This window comes from Cajanus cajan, chromosome 1 (genome assembly GCF_000230855.2).
Source record: "Cajanus cajan strain Asha chromosome 1, NIPB_CcT2T_4, whole genome shotgun sequence".
Taxonomy (NCBI): domain Eukaryota; kingdom Viridiplantae; phylum Streptophyta; class Magnoliopsida; order Fabales; family Fabaceae; genus Cajanus; species Cajanus cajan.
The window spans coordinates 18,358,565-18,374,265 of NC_138517.1; the positions used below are offsets into that span (position 1 = coordinate 18,358,565).

Consider the following 15,701-nt stretch of genomic DNA (forward strand, 5'->3'; position numbering starts at 1 on the left):
CTTGGTTCTTCAAGGGTAACACTTTCTTTGTCTCTAAATATTTTCGGTCATGTCATGTCTTCCTTGAATGTCTTATAAGTGTGCTTAAATGAATCATCATAATTGCCATATTTTGATGATCCATAAATCTCCTTTCTTGTGTTGATTCATACCATATCTTCCTTGTGAATCATCTTGACATTTTAGGCTTTCTTATTTAGGTTCTTGTCTTTTTCTTTAAATTTTTGAGTTGCTGGAAATTTTGGGCTGCATGCTATATTAATGTTTTTTACTTTTTTAATCCATCCGGTTTTGTCATAAGCTTGTCTCTTTGAACTACCTTGAAAGAAATTCCAAGTTTTTTATGCTTAGCCTTTGAAATGAACAAAAAATGACATGCATGCCACTTGTTTGATGAAATGGCCGTGAGTCCTTGATGTGCTTTAGAGAGTCAATCATGCATGCTAATTAGTTCTAGCATGTTCTACATTCCTAAAATATCATGTGTGATTAATTTCTTTGCACATACTTGCTTTAAAATTTTTGGCCACTTTGTGTAATCCTTGGTTCACTTGATATGCCTATGTTTTGTTTGATGTTTTGAGTATGAAAATAACTTTTATGTGCATATTTTTGCTGCTGGACATTGCACATTAAACCTTAAGAAAACACTCAAAACTTGTCTCATTAAGCCATCATAAGTCACTAAAAAGGATACTCCAAATATTTGCTAACCAAACCAACAAACACAAGTGTAAAACCCAAGCAAAGGAAAGGTATAAACATTCAAAAAAAAAAGAAGAAAAAAAAAAGAGAGTGGCTGGACTTTTGGGACAATAAAACCGCACCTTAGCCAAGTATAAAAAGGAACAAAATCAAAAGAATCAAAGACAAAAGAAAAAGGGAACCTTTGCTAGACTTGTGGAGTTTTGGACCAAATTTTCATACCTTGGCACTTGGAGTTATTCTTGGACTTTTGGACAATGCTTATTGACTTTATGAGACATTTAATCAAACACATTAAGTGCATTACTTTCTTTTAAGCCTATTTGATAAATTCTATTCTAGTGCCATTCTAGGAATTACTCTTTTGTGTGCTTGCCTTTTGTTCATGTGCCTTAATTTTAGTTTTTGAGTCTTTCTTTCTACTCTTAAGTTTGTCTCAACAAATCCACTTGAGTTTAGCCTTTTTAATTGTGCCTTTTTAGTTTTTCTTTCTTGGCCTCTTGTACTCTTGGGTTTTGGTTTCTTCTTGACCTAGGTGAGGAAAGCTTCTATACACCACACACTTTCTTGGTGGATTGAGTGGAGGGGCTGTCCGATTTGAGTTCAAGGAGCTTTGGAGGATCACACCAAATTAAAGAGTGCAAAAACCATTAAAAGGCTAACCTTGGGTGTTCATTGTGAAGGGGTGGAGAATTGAAGACTTGGAGACTTCCTTTTTTTTTTCTACTTATTTCTTTCTTGTTAAATTTCGGCCTCTTGTGTTTTTGGCCTTGGTTTCATTCATTTTTGGTTTGTAATTGGCCATTTTTAAACCTCTTCAACTTGGTTTTAGTTCGTGTAGTTGAAGGTGATTTGAAAACCTTCACCTAGGACCTCGACTAGAATATGTTTTAAGTGCTTTTCTTTTGCATGTTTTATAGTTTTTGGTAGTATAATTGTTAGGATTTTTTTTATCTTTGCTCCAATTTACGTTTAGAAGGCCTTTGCCTACTAGGGGTAACGTGCACACACACACCTTATTGTTGTGCCAACTTGTTTTTGTGAGAAAAGTGGAAAGGGCTTTGTGATTTTTACTTGAAAAAGGCTTGGTTATTAAGTGATTCTTTGTAGTCCACCTCCCTTTGAAAGTTCATTTTGTACACTTAAGCCTTTTCCTACCTATCTTGCACTTTGAAAACTTTTTTGTGAAAACCTTTTATCACTCACTCTTTGTGAAAACCTTTTTCAAACCTTTTTGAAAACAAACATTTGTGAAAACCTTTTCCTTGATCAAAGATGAGTGATCATTCTCGTGTCCATGGTCATAATTCTTGTAGTTCTAAGTCTAGTGTTAGGGATGAACTTAGGCAACTAAAGAAGTACCTAAGAAAAAAAGAAGAGGAAAATTTAATAAGAGAGGAAGAGATAAGAAGAAAAGAAAAAGAGTTTGAAAAGAATAATGAGGAAATAAGAAATTTACTTGCAAAGTTGGTAGAAACTAGTGGATCCAAACCTAGGATTGTTCCAACTAGATCTCAAAAAGAAGTTAGAGTCCCTAGGAACATGCATGAGGAAGAAAATACAAAAAGAGAGGAAGAACTTAGAAGAAAAGAGAAAGAAAAGAAAATAGAAAAGAAAGAAAAAATGAAGAAAAGTATAGAGAAAGTTCAAGAGTGGCTAGAAAATGAAACACAACCAACACTCTTAGAGAAGAGTAAGGAGGATAATGTTTCCTCTAAAGGGCTTATGCTTAAAGAGAGTCACTTTTCCATTGAAAATGATTTAGAAAAGACTCTCTTCATTCATCAAGACCTTAACTCTTTCTCTCACGTTGCCACTAGTCATGAAGTGGAGATTCAAAAACAAATCCTTTTTAAAGAAAAAGAATCTCAACTTCAAGATTTAGTGAAGAAGAAGTGGACTTCACTTAGTCCCACTTCTTGTGCTACTTCCTTGGTGGTGCCCAAGGAAGATAAGCCTTCTTTCTTTAAGACTCCTTCTACTTTAGTTTTCTTCATAAAGCACCCAACTCTTGGTTTGTATGGTTTGTTGGATACATCTCGTGGTGTTGTATCTTCTAATTTTGATCTTGAGGGAAGCTCAAACTTATTTCAACTTAACTTGGTTACTTCCCTACAAGACAAACTTAGATTATATGAGTTTTCTAAACTCCTCTTGACACCTTTTTCTCATATGTATCTAACAAATAATGCAATACAAAGTTGTTTAGGTAATTGTTTAGTTAAGTTTTCTTTATTTTCTAGTATATACCTAGGTCACTACATTGGGTACCTACAACAAGATATTTTAGTTTTTAGGACTAATGCATTAGTGTGCTATAGTTTTAGTCTTTTTACCTTTTTAGGTTTTGTTTATACATCTAGACTTCACTATGGGGAGGATCCTATCTTTCGCATTAGAGAGTCTAGTCCTTTTAATTTAGACAATTTTTTTCGCATTTTTAGTAGAACTCCTCTTAGGTTACACTTTCCATTTCTATCATATACCATTACCTCTAATGCTTATTTTTATGTTTTTGTTGGTCATGATGCCCACCGTGAGGGACCTCTTGATTTGAGGTCAAATCCTTTTCAAGAGGGAGGGAATGATGGAATAACACTAAGGCCGAGAAGACCAAGAGGTGATATATTAAAGGAGGCAAAAGGAATGGGTTAGTAAGGCCACTTTTGGACCTTAGCCCCTAAGTTCTTATTAGCATAGCATTTATTTTTATTCCTATTTTACCCTTGTACTTTGGGGTATTTTAGTCATAGAATTTATTTTACTTGTATTTCCAATTTTACCCTTGTATTTTGGGGTGTTTAGGACTTAGAATTTATTTTCTTTTGTATTTCCCATTTTACCCTTGTATTATGGGGTGCTCTAGATTATTAGGGTTTTTAATTTTGGGCTAGGGTGTTAATTAGGGGTGACACATTTTTGGTGCTTATTGGGTCTATTTTTGGTGTTAGAAAGGCTTAGGCCCAAGTGGAGGGCAAAGGTTGCATGGTCTTATCATGCACCTAGATATAGCCAATCTAAACCCAAAGATTCCATCCTTGGCCACCAAGTTGCATCTAGGGTTCATTTTCATTTCATTTGGAATGCATTTGCCTACTCCAAATGCAACCCTAGATGCCTCCCCCCTATAAATACCCTAGGCTATGCATCATGTAAATACTTTGGATATTGAATATAAAGAGAGCCTTTTGTGCCTTTATATCCTTCCTTAGTCACCCTTGGCTAATTCGGCCACCTCCCTCCCATCTTCACCTTGAGAGAAACAACCCTAGAAGTGGCCTTCATCATCATGAAGTGAGCCAACCCTAGAGTACCCCTCTCAAACCTTTCATCAAACACTTCACCCACACTTTCCATTTTTATCCATTCCACAATATTCCTTCTCTAAACAAGACGCCACCTTTGAAGAACTTGATCCAAGGAGTCAAGGTGTCCTCACATTGATCAACCAATCCATCAATGCTAGTTAGGATGCCATCACATTCTCTACAAGCAATACCAACCTATGTAGGACTTCTACAATTTGTAATACCTTAGATATAACAATTCATAGCATATTACAAAAGGTAAGGGAACATTTTAAAGAAGAGAGATAGAAGCTCTGGATTCTTTTATAGGATGTAATGCAACAAATATGGTATAACAAGCTATTGAACCAAACCCTAGACTGATAAAATCTAATACATAATGTTTTGAGTGAGTAAGCCATATTGAACCTAAAACACTTGACAATTCTTGTTTTTATCCCTATGTTGCACTTTTATGACATGATCTTGTCCAATATTCATGAGTCTTCTAGAGATTTCGCCAAAATCTCATACACATGACCCCACTTGATTGCATAGGTGATTTCATCAAGTGTATGTTGCTTCCAACACCACCCATAAGGGATATGAACTTCATTAAAACTTTTATTTTGTTAAGCTTTCTCATAACCACATAATGTTTAACTATAAAACTTATCTTCTCAATAATGCAATACCTAGCACTTTCTCACGTCATTGGGAGGAACCAAAATTTATTTCTAATCAATTTTAGTACTAGTAGAACTAACAAATGACTTGTTTGTCTCTTCATGGGATTTTCAAACACAAAGGTTGGGTTACCATAATAGTTTATTTTTAGGTGGCTTATGTCTGATTCCTCTTAACGCTTCTAAAATCATTTTTCTTCGTAGGAGTTTTGTTAGAGAACCTGCTAACTTTCCTTCTATTTTCACTAATCAATGGAAATTGTTCCATCCTTTGGCAATGACTTTATCACATAACATCTCAATTGTATGTGCATATTTCCCATTGTAAGTTTTGTTCTTAGCTATAACTATTGTCGATTAGCAATCACAATGCATTGACACTGATGGAGTTAGTTTTATTCTCAAAGGATATTTGCTAAGTTTTTCAACCACTCAACCTTAGTGCTAGCCATTTTTGGACTAACAAACTCTAATTACACCGTTCCTCCACCAAGTGTAAACACGTAACAACTAAATGCATTTGTTTCATCTGAGTTTAAAATCTAATTAGTATCATTATACCCTTCTAGTATAACAGGAATCCACTATATACAATACCATAATCCATGGTACCTTCCAAGTATCTCATTAGTCTTGCAAGTGCATCCCATTGACACTCATTAGGATTTTGAGTGTATTTGCTCAATCTACCTGCTACACGTGTTATATCAGGTCTATAGAAATTCATAAGATGTAGTAGGCTCCCAATGATTTGGGCATTTGGATATTGAGTAATAAGATCTCTTCTATTTTTCTTTAATTGAGTATTAGCATCATAAGAGGTACTAATTGACTTAGAGTCATAATAATCAAACTTCTTGAGAAGTTTTTCAACATAGTGTTCTTCGAATAGTAATATACTATCTCCCTTTCTTATTATTCCCAAGATTACACTTACTGCTCCCATGTCTTTTATATCAAAGTTAGAGACCAAAAAGGATTTAAATCTTAAAACTACATTAATGTATGTACCAAAAGTTAACATGTCATCCACATATAAACATATTATGACATAATCACCATTTATAGATTTTGTTTACACGCATCTATCAACATCACTAGATTTAAAATCATCACTTAGAACAACAACATTAAACTTTTCATATCATTGTTTTGGTGCTTATTTTAGACCATTAAGGGATTTAAGAAGTTTTCACATTTTGTTTTCATCACTAAGAAACACACACCTTTCAGGTTGGGATATATATATATATATATATATATATATATATATATATATATATATATATATATATATATATATCTTTCTCTAGGTCAACATTTAAGAAAGTCATCTTCACATCCAATTGCTGAATTACTAACTTATATATAGACACTAAGGCTATCAAAACAAAAAATAGAGAAAATTTTGGTAATTAGAGCAAAAGTGTCAAAGTAATCTATGTTTGTTTTCTGAGTAAACCATTTAGTTACCAACCTAGCTTTGCACTTGTCTATAGATCCATTTAGGTTTATACTTTTTCTTAAAGATCCACCTACAGCCAAAAGGTTTTTGCTCCTTTATGTAAATCTACTAAAATCCAAGTATTGTTCTTTTTGATAGAATTAATTTCAATCTTTATGACTTGTTTTCAAAGATCTACATCTAGAGAACTAATAGCCTCAAGATAACTTAAACGATCACCATTAACAAGATAAGTATAGAAATCATCTCCAAAAGAGTTTTCTTTCGTTTGTCTCGCTCCTTCTAATACCTTAACACATATCTTCACTACATGCTTAACTAGGTTGTTTAAAACTATCATCATGATCTTCTCTAGTACTAGCATTGATTCTAACCTTTAAAGAAAATATGTCCTCAAAGAATTCAGCCTTGTTCGATGGCCTTACTTTTGAGGAAACCTATAGGCAATACTATGTTCTACATAACCAACAAACATGCAATCAGAAGTCTTAGGTCCTATTTTTCTTTTCTTAATTAATTAGGATCAAGTAACAACACTTTGGTTGGACGCTCTCAAGTACTTCAAGTTTGGAAGATACCTTTTCCATAAGCCATAAGGTGCCTTACCAGTTTTTCTATGTGGGATTCTATCCTATAAGAAACAACTACATATTCAAGTCAATTTATATGAATACCCTCACTTATTTATTGACTGCAATCAGGTACATATGAACCCTCTTGCACCTTTTCTTTTAATTCCTCTTTTATTTCATAGCATAGTACATTTTACATATAACTTCTAGTTACACTTTGTTGGCTTCTTGACTCTTTCTGGTGGCAGAGATAGAGAAAAGATGTTGGCATAAAAACAAATTCTTCCTTTCAATGTGATTCTGCAAACTGAAAATGAGACCAGTATTCCTTGACAAGCTGCCCAAACAATGATTTTTCATTCTTCATCAAGGTCATTGGCTCATCATACTCTGCCAGCTTTCCTATAAATACAATCACACATTTCATTTCATTAAAAGAGAACAAGAAAATGATAAAATGTCTTCTTCACCCTTTATTTGTGATAATAGTTAACTTGTGACATTAAGTACATAGATTTTACATGTTCACATTTTTGTCACTAAAGTGAAAACGCTGAATCAACTACTTCATTTTTCTTAATATCTTTGTTGTGTGTCTAACCAAATAATCAGGACCATATGGATGAACCAGTATTTTTACTCTCAACTTGCCCACTTACCAGCAAAATGTTATGAGGTCAATAGTAGAAAATGACAATAGAGTTATGGCTTAGTCAGACAAAGTGCATGTTTAACTGAATTAAATAAAGGCACTCAATATGCAACTGACCGTCACTGATGGCAAGAACCATAGTGCAATCCATCACGGTTGGTATCCTGTGGGCCACAGTGATTACTGTGCAATTTGCAAACTCAGTCTTAATGGTTTTCTGCAGAATCAAATCGGTTGCATTATCAATTGATGCAGTAGCTTCATCCAGAACCAATATCTTACTTCTCCGCAAAAGAGCACGCCCCAAACAGAATAACTGCCTTTGTCCAATGCTCCAGTTTGATCCTTCTTCAACAACTGATTAACATTTTGTTTCTAGCCATTACTAACATGGAAAGAAGTGCTTGCAGCAAAGTTGCAACAGTGAAACTTGAAACATGGAAGTTTACCTGAGGAATCTAAGCCACCTTCTTTATCCTGGACTGCTTCTTGCAACTGACACTTACGAAGAACCTTCACATGGAAGCTATAATTAATCAGTTCTGATTAAAAGAAAGCGAAGATATCTGGGTAAAACATCATTTGGGTCCTTGAAAGTGCATGATGCGAATACTTTAGTCCTTGAAAGTTCTTGTTTCATTTAATTCCTAAAAGTAACTACTTATTGTCACTTTAGTCCCTAAATATACATTAATATTATCATTTAAGTCACATGTCACTTTGCTTTTGGACTAAAGTGAGTATCATTTTACATTTTCAGGGACTCTTTTTAAAATTTTATACTTTCAAGGATTAAAGTGCAAGCGACATACACTTTCAAAGACTCTAATGGTGTTTTACCCGTAGATAAGTAGCGAGTAGCAAGTGTTACTGTTACCTCCCATATCTCTTGATCAGAATGTTGAGATAAAGGGTCCAAATTACTTCTAACTGTTCCAGTGAAAAGCGTAGGATCCTGTGGTATAATACAAAACCGTGACCTCAAATCATGAAGGCCAATAGAAGAGATGTCTATGCCATCTACCACAATTTTTCCACCTGCTGGCTCTACAAGACGAAATAATGCACCTATAAGAGTGGACTTCCCACTGCCTGTCCTGCCAACAACACCAATCTTGTGCCCTCCTTCAAATGTGCAAGTGATACCATGGAGTACAAGTGGCCCTTCGGGCCTATATCTTATCTGTTTTTCAGTTTTTGGCATAGAGAAGAAAATTATGCAGTTCATTTAAACTCCCATATTTTGAACACTATTTTGCAAATTCTAAAAGAAGTAACAAATACCTGCAAATCATGTATTTCTACTTTGCCTGCAACTGGCCAACTAGCTGGAGGACGATTTCCTTCAACCACCTGTGTTGCCTCACTAGGTATATGCATATACTGATTTAGCCTCTCTACAGATATTATTTGGTTTGCTAGGACGCATTGACTTTGCATTGAATATACTAAGGAAGAGTTTAGTGAAAGTCCATAAGAAAGGGCCATGCCAATAAATCCTGGAAACAATGGATATTAAAAGTAAGAAACTTGCATGAGAGAGATACTACTATTGTCTAAGGATGAGAGCATATAATTTGTAGGATTGGTAGAAGACCCTAAGTCCTAGCATCTACATTTCAATGGTAACAATAACCGAAGTCTTACCAGTGGTTAAAGTCCCAGGTGGAAGCATAACCATGCAAAGCGCCACGGAGGCCAGAACAACTGCACAGGCTGTTTCTAATCGAAGGATCAACCACTCATTTGAAGCAAAACTATGGAAGAAAGGACTAGCATTGGTATCAATTAGATCGAGATTCTTCACAAAAAAACGGTCCTCCTCTTCAAAAGCCCTTATTGTCATTGCTCCAGCAACAGTTTCAGCTACATGATTAGCTATAAAGGATTTTGTTGTGCCATTCATCCGCATATATTCTTTTGCAGCAGCCAAGTAATGCCTCTATATAATAAAAAGCACTTATATCTACCTGACATGGTATATAGAGTGTTTATGAAATAACTGGTTTAGAGTTCTGTCCCTAACAATCCCATTCCATTTTTCTTCAAACAAAGTTGAATTGCAGCATAAGGTTAGAGGGTCAAGGCACTGTTTATACTTAATTATTTTACATAACTGGTTCATATCACCATTCAATAATATTTTAAATTCTAGGGTTAAAGTAAGTTATAGAAGGATTACCAAAAGTTACACTAATAAGGATTTACCAAATGATTACCAATTCACCAAAAAGATAAAACCTGAAGAGTTAGTTTGTAAGCCTCCCCAACCCACCCCTCTCCTTCCAAAGAATGAACATTATGTATCTGAAAATTGATTAAAATAGCAGGCACCATTTCTTTTGTATAATATAATTCAAAGATAAATCAGTTCACTACCTGAATGCAGATAACAACATAAACAGTTGGTATAGCGACAAACAGGACTTGCCAAGTGACAACAGCTAAAACAGTAAGATCAGCGTAGCAGTTTATAGTTGCTCCCGCAGTATAAGTGAGGATAAATGGGACATCAAGATCAACAATGTTCAAATCCAATGAGACCTAAACAAGGAAACAAACAGTCAAAATACTTCTACTTTAATTTTCATCCATTGCATGGTAAAAATTGTTCAATATGCTTACCCTGCTAAGTATCCTTCCCAAAGGTGTGGAGTCATAAAAAGACATAGGCGCACGGAAAAGGGAGTTCACCAACTGAGAAAATAAATATTTTGATGATTGAAGGCCCATAGCAACTGCAAGAAGACTTCTGATCAACATGAAAACTATAGAACCAACTCCAATCAGCATGTAAACAACAATCAATTGCAATGTGCTGACTTGAGGATTGTCAACATTTGCAGCCATCCATGAATTCTGCAATATTTGGCATATGGCAAACATAAGGTGAGAAAGAGAAGCCACAGAGAAGTACAAATAACCACTGTTCTGATTCAGATACTGCAAATAAGGCTTCAATCCTATGCCTCCTCTTTCTCTCTCTTCTTGCTTAATTAATTGATCACCATTTAATTCTTTAAATTGCTTCTCAATGAAACATTGACTAATCTCTTTGTCATAATTTGAATGTCTCAGTGCAGAAGTAATATCTGCAAGCTGACCAGAACCAGCAGTCTCTTTGTGAGCATTGACAAGTTCCCGAAATTCATGGCTTGAGGCCAGTAATTGATGATAAGGGGCAACTTGTTGGATTTTCCCATCTGACATCAACTACAGAGAAAAAAAAAATTGTTCATCAACAATTTTTAGATAGCAAGTCTAAGTTGGTACTATTACTAATGACAAAAAAGGAATTGAACAAAAATGAATAGTTGCCATTGAGCTAGACTGACAATGAATTGTGCTTAGATTAAATCTTAAACAAGAGGTCAAATATTAACTCTTATGGACAAATACTCAAATCAAACCTTTTATTCAGAAGAACCTTGAAATAATGCAAGGTTTCAATCTTTAATGATTCTATTAGAAACTAGCAAGTATATATGGGGGGAAAACTAATGTATCCTCTCAAGTATATTTCTTTCATCTTCATTCTTCAAAAAGCTTTTAGCGAAAAAATCTCAGTAATATACATTTTTCACACATAAACTGTCAGTTAGTAGAGAGAGGGAACTTCATTAAATGATGAGATGTTTCTATCAATCTTTATGTAAGCAACAGGTAGGAAGAAGATAAATTGTAGAGGAGAAAAATTCAAGTACATCATCTGATACTAATGATTTAGTTTTGACTGTAGAGCCTACTAAGGTAAATGTAACAATGGAAGAAGATACTTTCAAGAATCTAAATTACAAGAGATATAGAGTCTAAACAAAACAGAAATCTTAACGTCAAATTTTGTCACTCATTTACAATTATAAGCTACATGCAGAAGATAAAACAGAAAGGAAAGAAAAATTATCTAAATCAATGCCTAAGGATGAAAAATTACCAAAACTGAGTCAAATGCTGGGAGAAAGTCAACTTGATGAGTCACCAGTAAGACTGTCTTCCCTGCAAGACCTTCCAATATGTATTCCTGCAAAATTTCAAAAAGTCCAAAGCCATCTTTCATTAAAATATGCTGAAGATAAAATACTATATCTGTGAATAAAGGCAGAAACCATTACATTAAACAAATTTGTGGCAGTATGTGCATCAACAGCACTGAATGGATCATCTAAGAGATGTACATCAGCATTCTGATAAAGAGCACGTGCAAGTTGAATTCTTTGTTTCTGACCTCCACTCAAGTTAACTCCTCTCTCTCCTATTTCAGTGAACTCACCATGAGGAAACAACTCGAGGTCCTTCTCCAATGAAGATCTGCTAAGTGTCTCTTGATACCTTTGAACATCCATAGTTGATCCAAACAAAATATTTTCCCGTATTGTCCCCGTTGGTATCCATGCTGTTTGAGAAACATAAGCAAACTTCCCATAAACTGAAATCTGTAAATTAGAAAGAGAATTCGTCACCAATTAACATTACTTCTAAAGTGAAAGACATGAAAAATGCACTCCACAAGTTGAATTAAGGCAATAAATGACGTATATAGAAGCAAAATTTAATAAGGTAATCACAGTTGAAACCAAATAAAGTATCACAAGTTTTAGCAGTGTTTTCTAAAAAGATGTAAAAGCTTACATTTCCATTAGTGTTACGAACTTCACCAAGAATTGCTGCCAAGAGAGTTGATTTTCCCGAGCCAACTTCTCCACAAATAGCAATCTTTTGTCCACGTCTAACCTCTAAATTTATGTTTCTCAGTGTTGGCTTCGATACATTACATTCCCATGAAAAATCTGCAGATTTGATTAAAATTGAACCCTTGAGGTTCTCATTAAAGCATCTTTTCTTGATATTTGCTCTCTGCAGCTCTGGTGCATCAAGGAACTTTACAATCCGCGCAAATGCAACTTTTGCTTGAATGACCACTCCAATCACATCTGGGATCATTGAAATTGGATCTTGCACAAGGCGTAAAGTTGCCACAAAAGTGAAAAGGTTATTTGCATGTAAAGGAATTTTCAAGAAGTAACATGCCATGAAGGAAGCAACATAGACCAAAATTGGTGAAAACCAAAAGAGAATGATGTAGTATGCCTTTTGTAATAGCACAGAAGATAACCATTTGAGCTCCACATTTCTTAAGTTTTCTATGCCATTTTTAAAATGGATTTCCCATGCATATAACTTCAACACTTTCATATTCACTAGAGCCTCAGAACTAGCCTTCAATCTCTCATCTTGTGCCACCAAAAGTTTGGTCAGAAACTTATGTTGTAACTTTGCCAGTGGAGTATTGCAAAGGACTGTGACAACTATCACCACCAATGAGGCAATTGTTGCTAGGCCAACAGCATAAAAAAGAATTATTAATGCAATAGATAGTTGGAGAACTATTGTCCACGTTTGGTGAAACCAAAATGGAAACTCTCCAATCCTATAAGCATCTACAGTCACATAATTCATTATCTCACCACCAGAGTGAATCAGCCTAGCATCATTGGATAATCTCAATTGTTTTTCATAAATGGCTGCAGTAAGCTGTGACCTAACTTTCATGCAACAAGTCTGCTACGGAAATACCACTGCCTTTGTGATACGGATTCTATGATCTTTGTCAATAAAAATGAGATAGCCAATGCATAACCTTCGTGTTTGAAACTTCCATCACCCTCAGAAACCAATATAAAGGCATTCAGTAGTAGAGGACTAGCAGAAAGAGTGAGTACCTTGATCAATGCAAAAAATCCAGATATCAAAATCTCTCTCTGATGGCACAAAATTATTGCCCACAAATATGATTTTTGTGACAATGGTTCCTTTTCTTTCTGTTTTCTCAATTGATCTACAAATGATGAATAGCAGCTTTCTGCTCGATCCGAGTCTGGCAATTTTGGAATATCCTCATCCTGAAGTGTTTTCCTTTGACCCTTTTTCATCAATGGACTCAACCACCAAAATGAAATCTTACTAAAGAATCCAGCTTTGGCAAATGGAGTTACATGGCTAATAGGATCAACTTCATTTAACTTGTCACTTAAAGGTGTATAATGACTTTCATCATTTTCTCTATCATTGTCTTCATCTTTACTTATTTTATATGTGTACAAGAGTAGAAAAATTGCCCCAGGAAAAGATAGAAAATCTAAAACTGCCTTCAGGGACATTTTTCTGCAACTAATTGTGTAAAACATGGATGAAGCACAGAGAAAACCAGAAACAAAGAATGTAAATATACCAAATAGCCACAACCATACTCTTGGAAGATGGCTTAGCTGAAGGCTTACAGTTAAACCAACTAACAACCATGTGAATCCCTGAAAGAGTTCCGGCAACCACCAACTAAGTGGAAAACCAACATTGGTTTTCCTTAACTTCTCTAAAACCCAAATGCATAAACACAAATGTGATAAGCCAACAGAACCATTGAGTATGGCTGAAGCTAGCTGCAAGTTTGAACATCTTTCCACCCCAAACAGACCCCGAAACGGTCTCAATGAAGACTTGTGAATCGTAACAAATGACATCATGATCAACAGTAGCACATTAAAACAAATGATCATCAAATGGAAGATGCATGGAAAAGGATCTTTCAAGAACTTGAATTCATAACAGAAAGGATCAACAGAATCCCCACAAATCATGCTCCAAAAGTCCTGCATCTTTTTCGTAGATTCTCTTTGCTGCTCCAACTCTGTAACATAAAATAATAAACAGTAACACAATCATGTTTTTATTGATAATGTACTTGGACAAAAAATTGAAGAAGTTGAAGATCAACGGACCTTACTTTATGTGTTTATCTGTAAAAGGTGTGTTGCACTGACGGGAATTTTTGGTTATGAAAAAGAAACTAAAGTTTTGTGTTAGTTTCTCTTTGGATTTTGAAAGTGCTATTAAGAAGAAAACATAAGTGGATGCGGAAACGAGAGAATGTAAGCATAGAGAGTTGGAACATATGAACACAAGAATGCATGTGATGTATGCTGTGTTGTGTGTTTGGGAGAGTGAGCGTGTATTTATAAACAAATGTCAGTGAAGTTTTCTATCACATTCTCTTACCAGTGAAAGAAAAAATGCGTAATTATTAAAGGACAAGTTAGCTGTCAAAATATTGAGTGACCACTATTAGCTGTCAATAAAATAAAGTGAGCAATAACTTTATATATATATATATATATATATATTTTATTTTACCTTTATTAATAAGTGAAAGAAATATTTTATATCTCTTAAATTTTTTAAAAATTAAAATTAAAATAAAAAAAGAGATAATGTAATAAATAGTTATAGAAAATTAATTGAAAAGAACATAAATTTTTTTCTTAATATTTTAAAATTATAATGACCCATGTGAAGACTAAAAATTAGTTACATATTTATATATCTTTTATAATAAGTATATACAAAATACATTTGAGGGGAGAAAAATAGAATATAAACTAGAGATATTGATGTTTTTCAAAAACTAGACACGAAAGATATATATCCGCTATATATAGAGAGAGTATAAAAGACAATTTTTTGTCTATGTATATTTTGTTTAATAATAAAAATAAAATAAATAATAAAAGATAATTGAAGTTAAATAATAGTGAATCGCTAAAATTATAGGGGTAAAATAACCAAAATATAAAGTGTACATCAGAAAGATATATCATATTTTTTAATAGTATATATACATTTTTATTATTTATTCAAAATCATAATTTTTCTTTTACTCATACCACTAAATTAAAGGAGACCTATTAAATAAGACATAGGATCCACAAAATTTATACTATCTCTATCTCACAATAATTGTCCTCTTAAATTATTTTACACAAACTAAAAAAATTAATAAATAAATAATCTCATAATAAGTGTCATCTTAAATTATTTTACATAAACTAAAAAAATTAATAAATTAATAAATAAATGAAAGAAAATAATAATTATACAAAATTCACTCTATAATTAATTTTTTTATTAGAAACGATGCAATCTATAATCCATTTGTAAATAATATTATTAAAGGTATAAATGAAAAAGAAATAATTAATATTACTTTAAAAAACTAACATAACAGTTTTTTCTATATGACATACTTCTATCCCAAAAAATTAAATAATAATTTCATTTAATAAAAATAGGAAAATGGAAGATATATATATATATAAATATAAATATAAATATAAATTGCTCCAAAATCAATTCATAGTTAAAGAGTTCACAAATTTTTAATTAAAATTCTTTTAAATAGAAATAAGCATAACTAAACATTGCCTGAGTTTAAAACAAGGGACAAACCATCTATTACACAACTCTCAACATAAAACATAATTAATTAAAATTCAAATGATT

At 33.5% G+C, this 15,701-nt stretch overlaps 1 protein-coding gene across 1 annotated transcript; it reads right to left on the minus strand.

The window, feature by feature from the left end:
• Positions 1-6,631: 6,631 nt before the first annotated feature.
• Positions 6,632-14,360, minus strand: LOC109796535 (ABC transporter C family member 10). Its single transcript, XM_083076154.1, is given in 13 exon segments — positions 6,632-7,117; positions 7,485-7,724; positions 7,817-7,880; positions 8,245-8,550; positions 8,652-8,866; positions 9,015-9,309; positions 9,747-9,911; positions 9,993-10,580; positions 11,302-11,388; positions 11,480-11,800; positions 11,997-12,919; positions 12,922-14,052; positions 14,144-14,360. Coding segments are annotated over 12 exon segments (4,416 nt in total). The 5' UTR covers positions 14,021-14,052; positions 14,144-14,360; the 3' UTR covers positions 6,632-7,004.
• Positions 14,361-15,701: the final 1,341 nt, after the last annotated feature.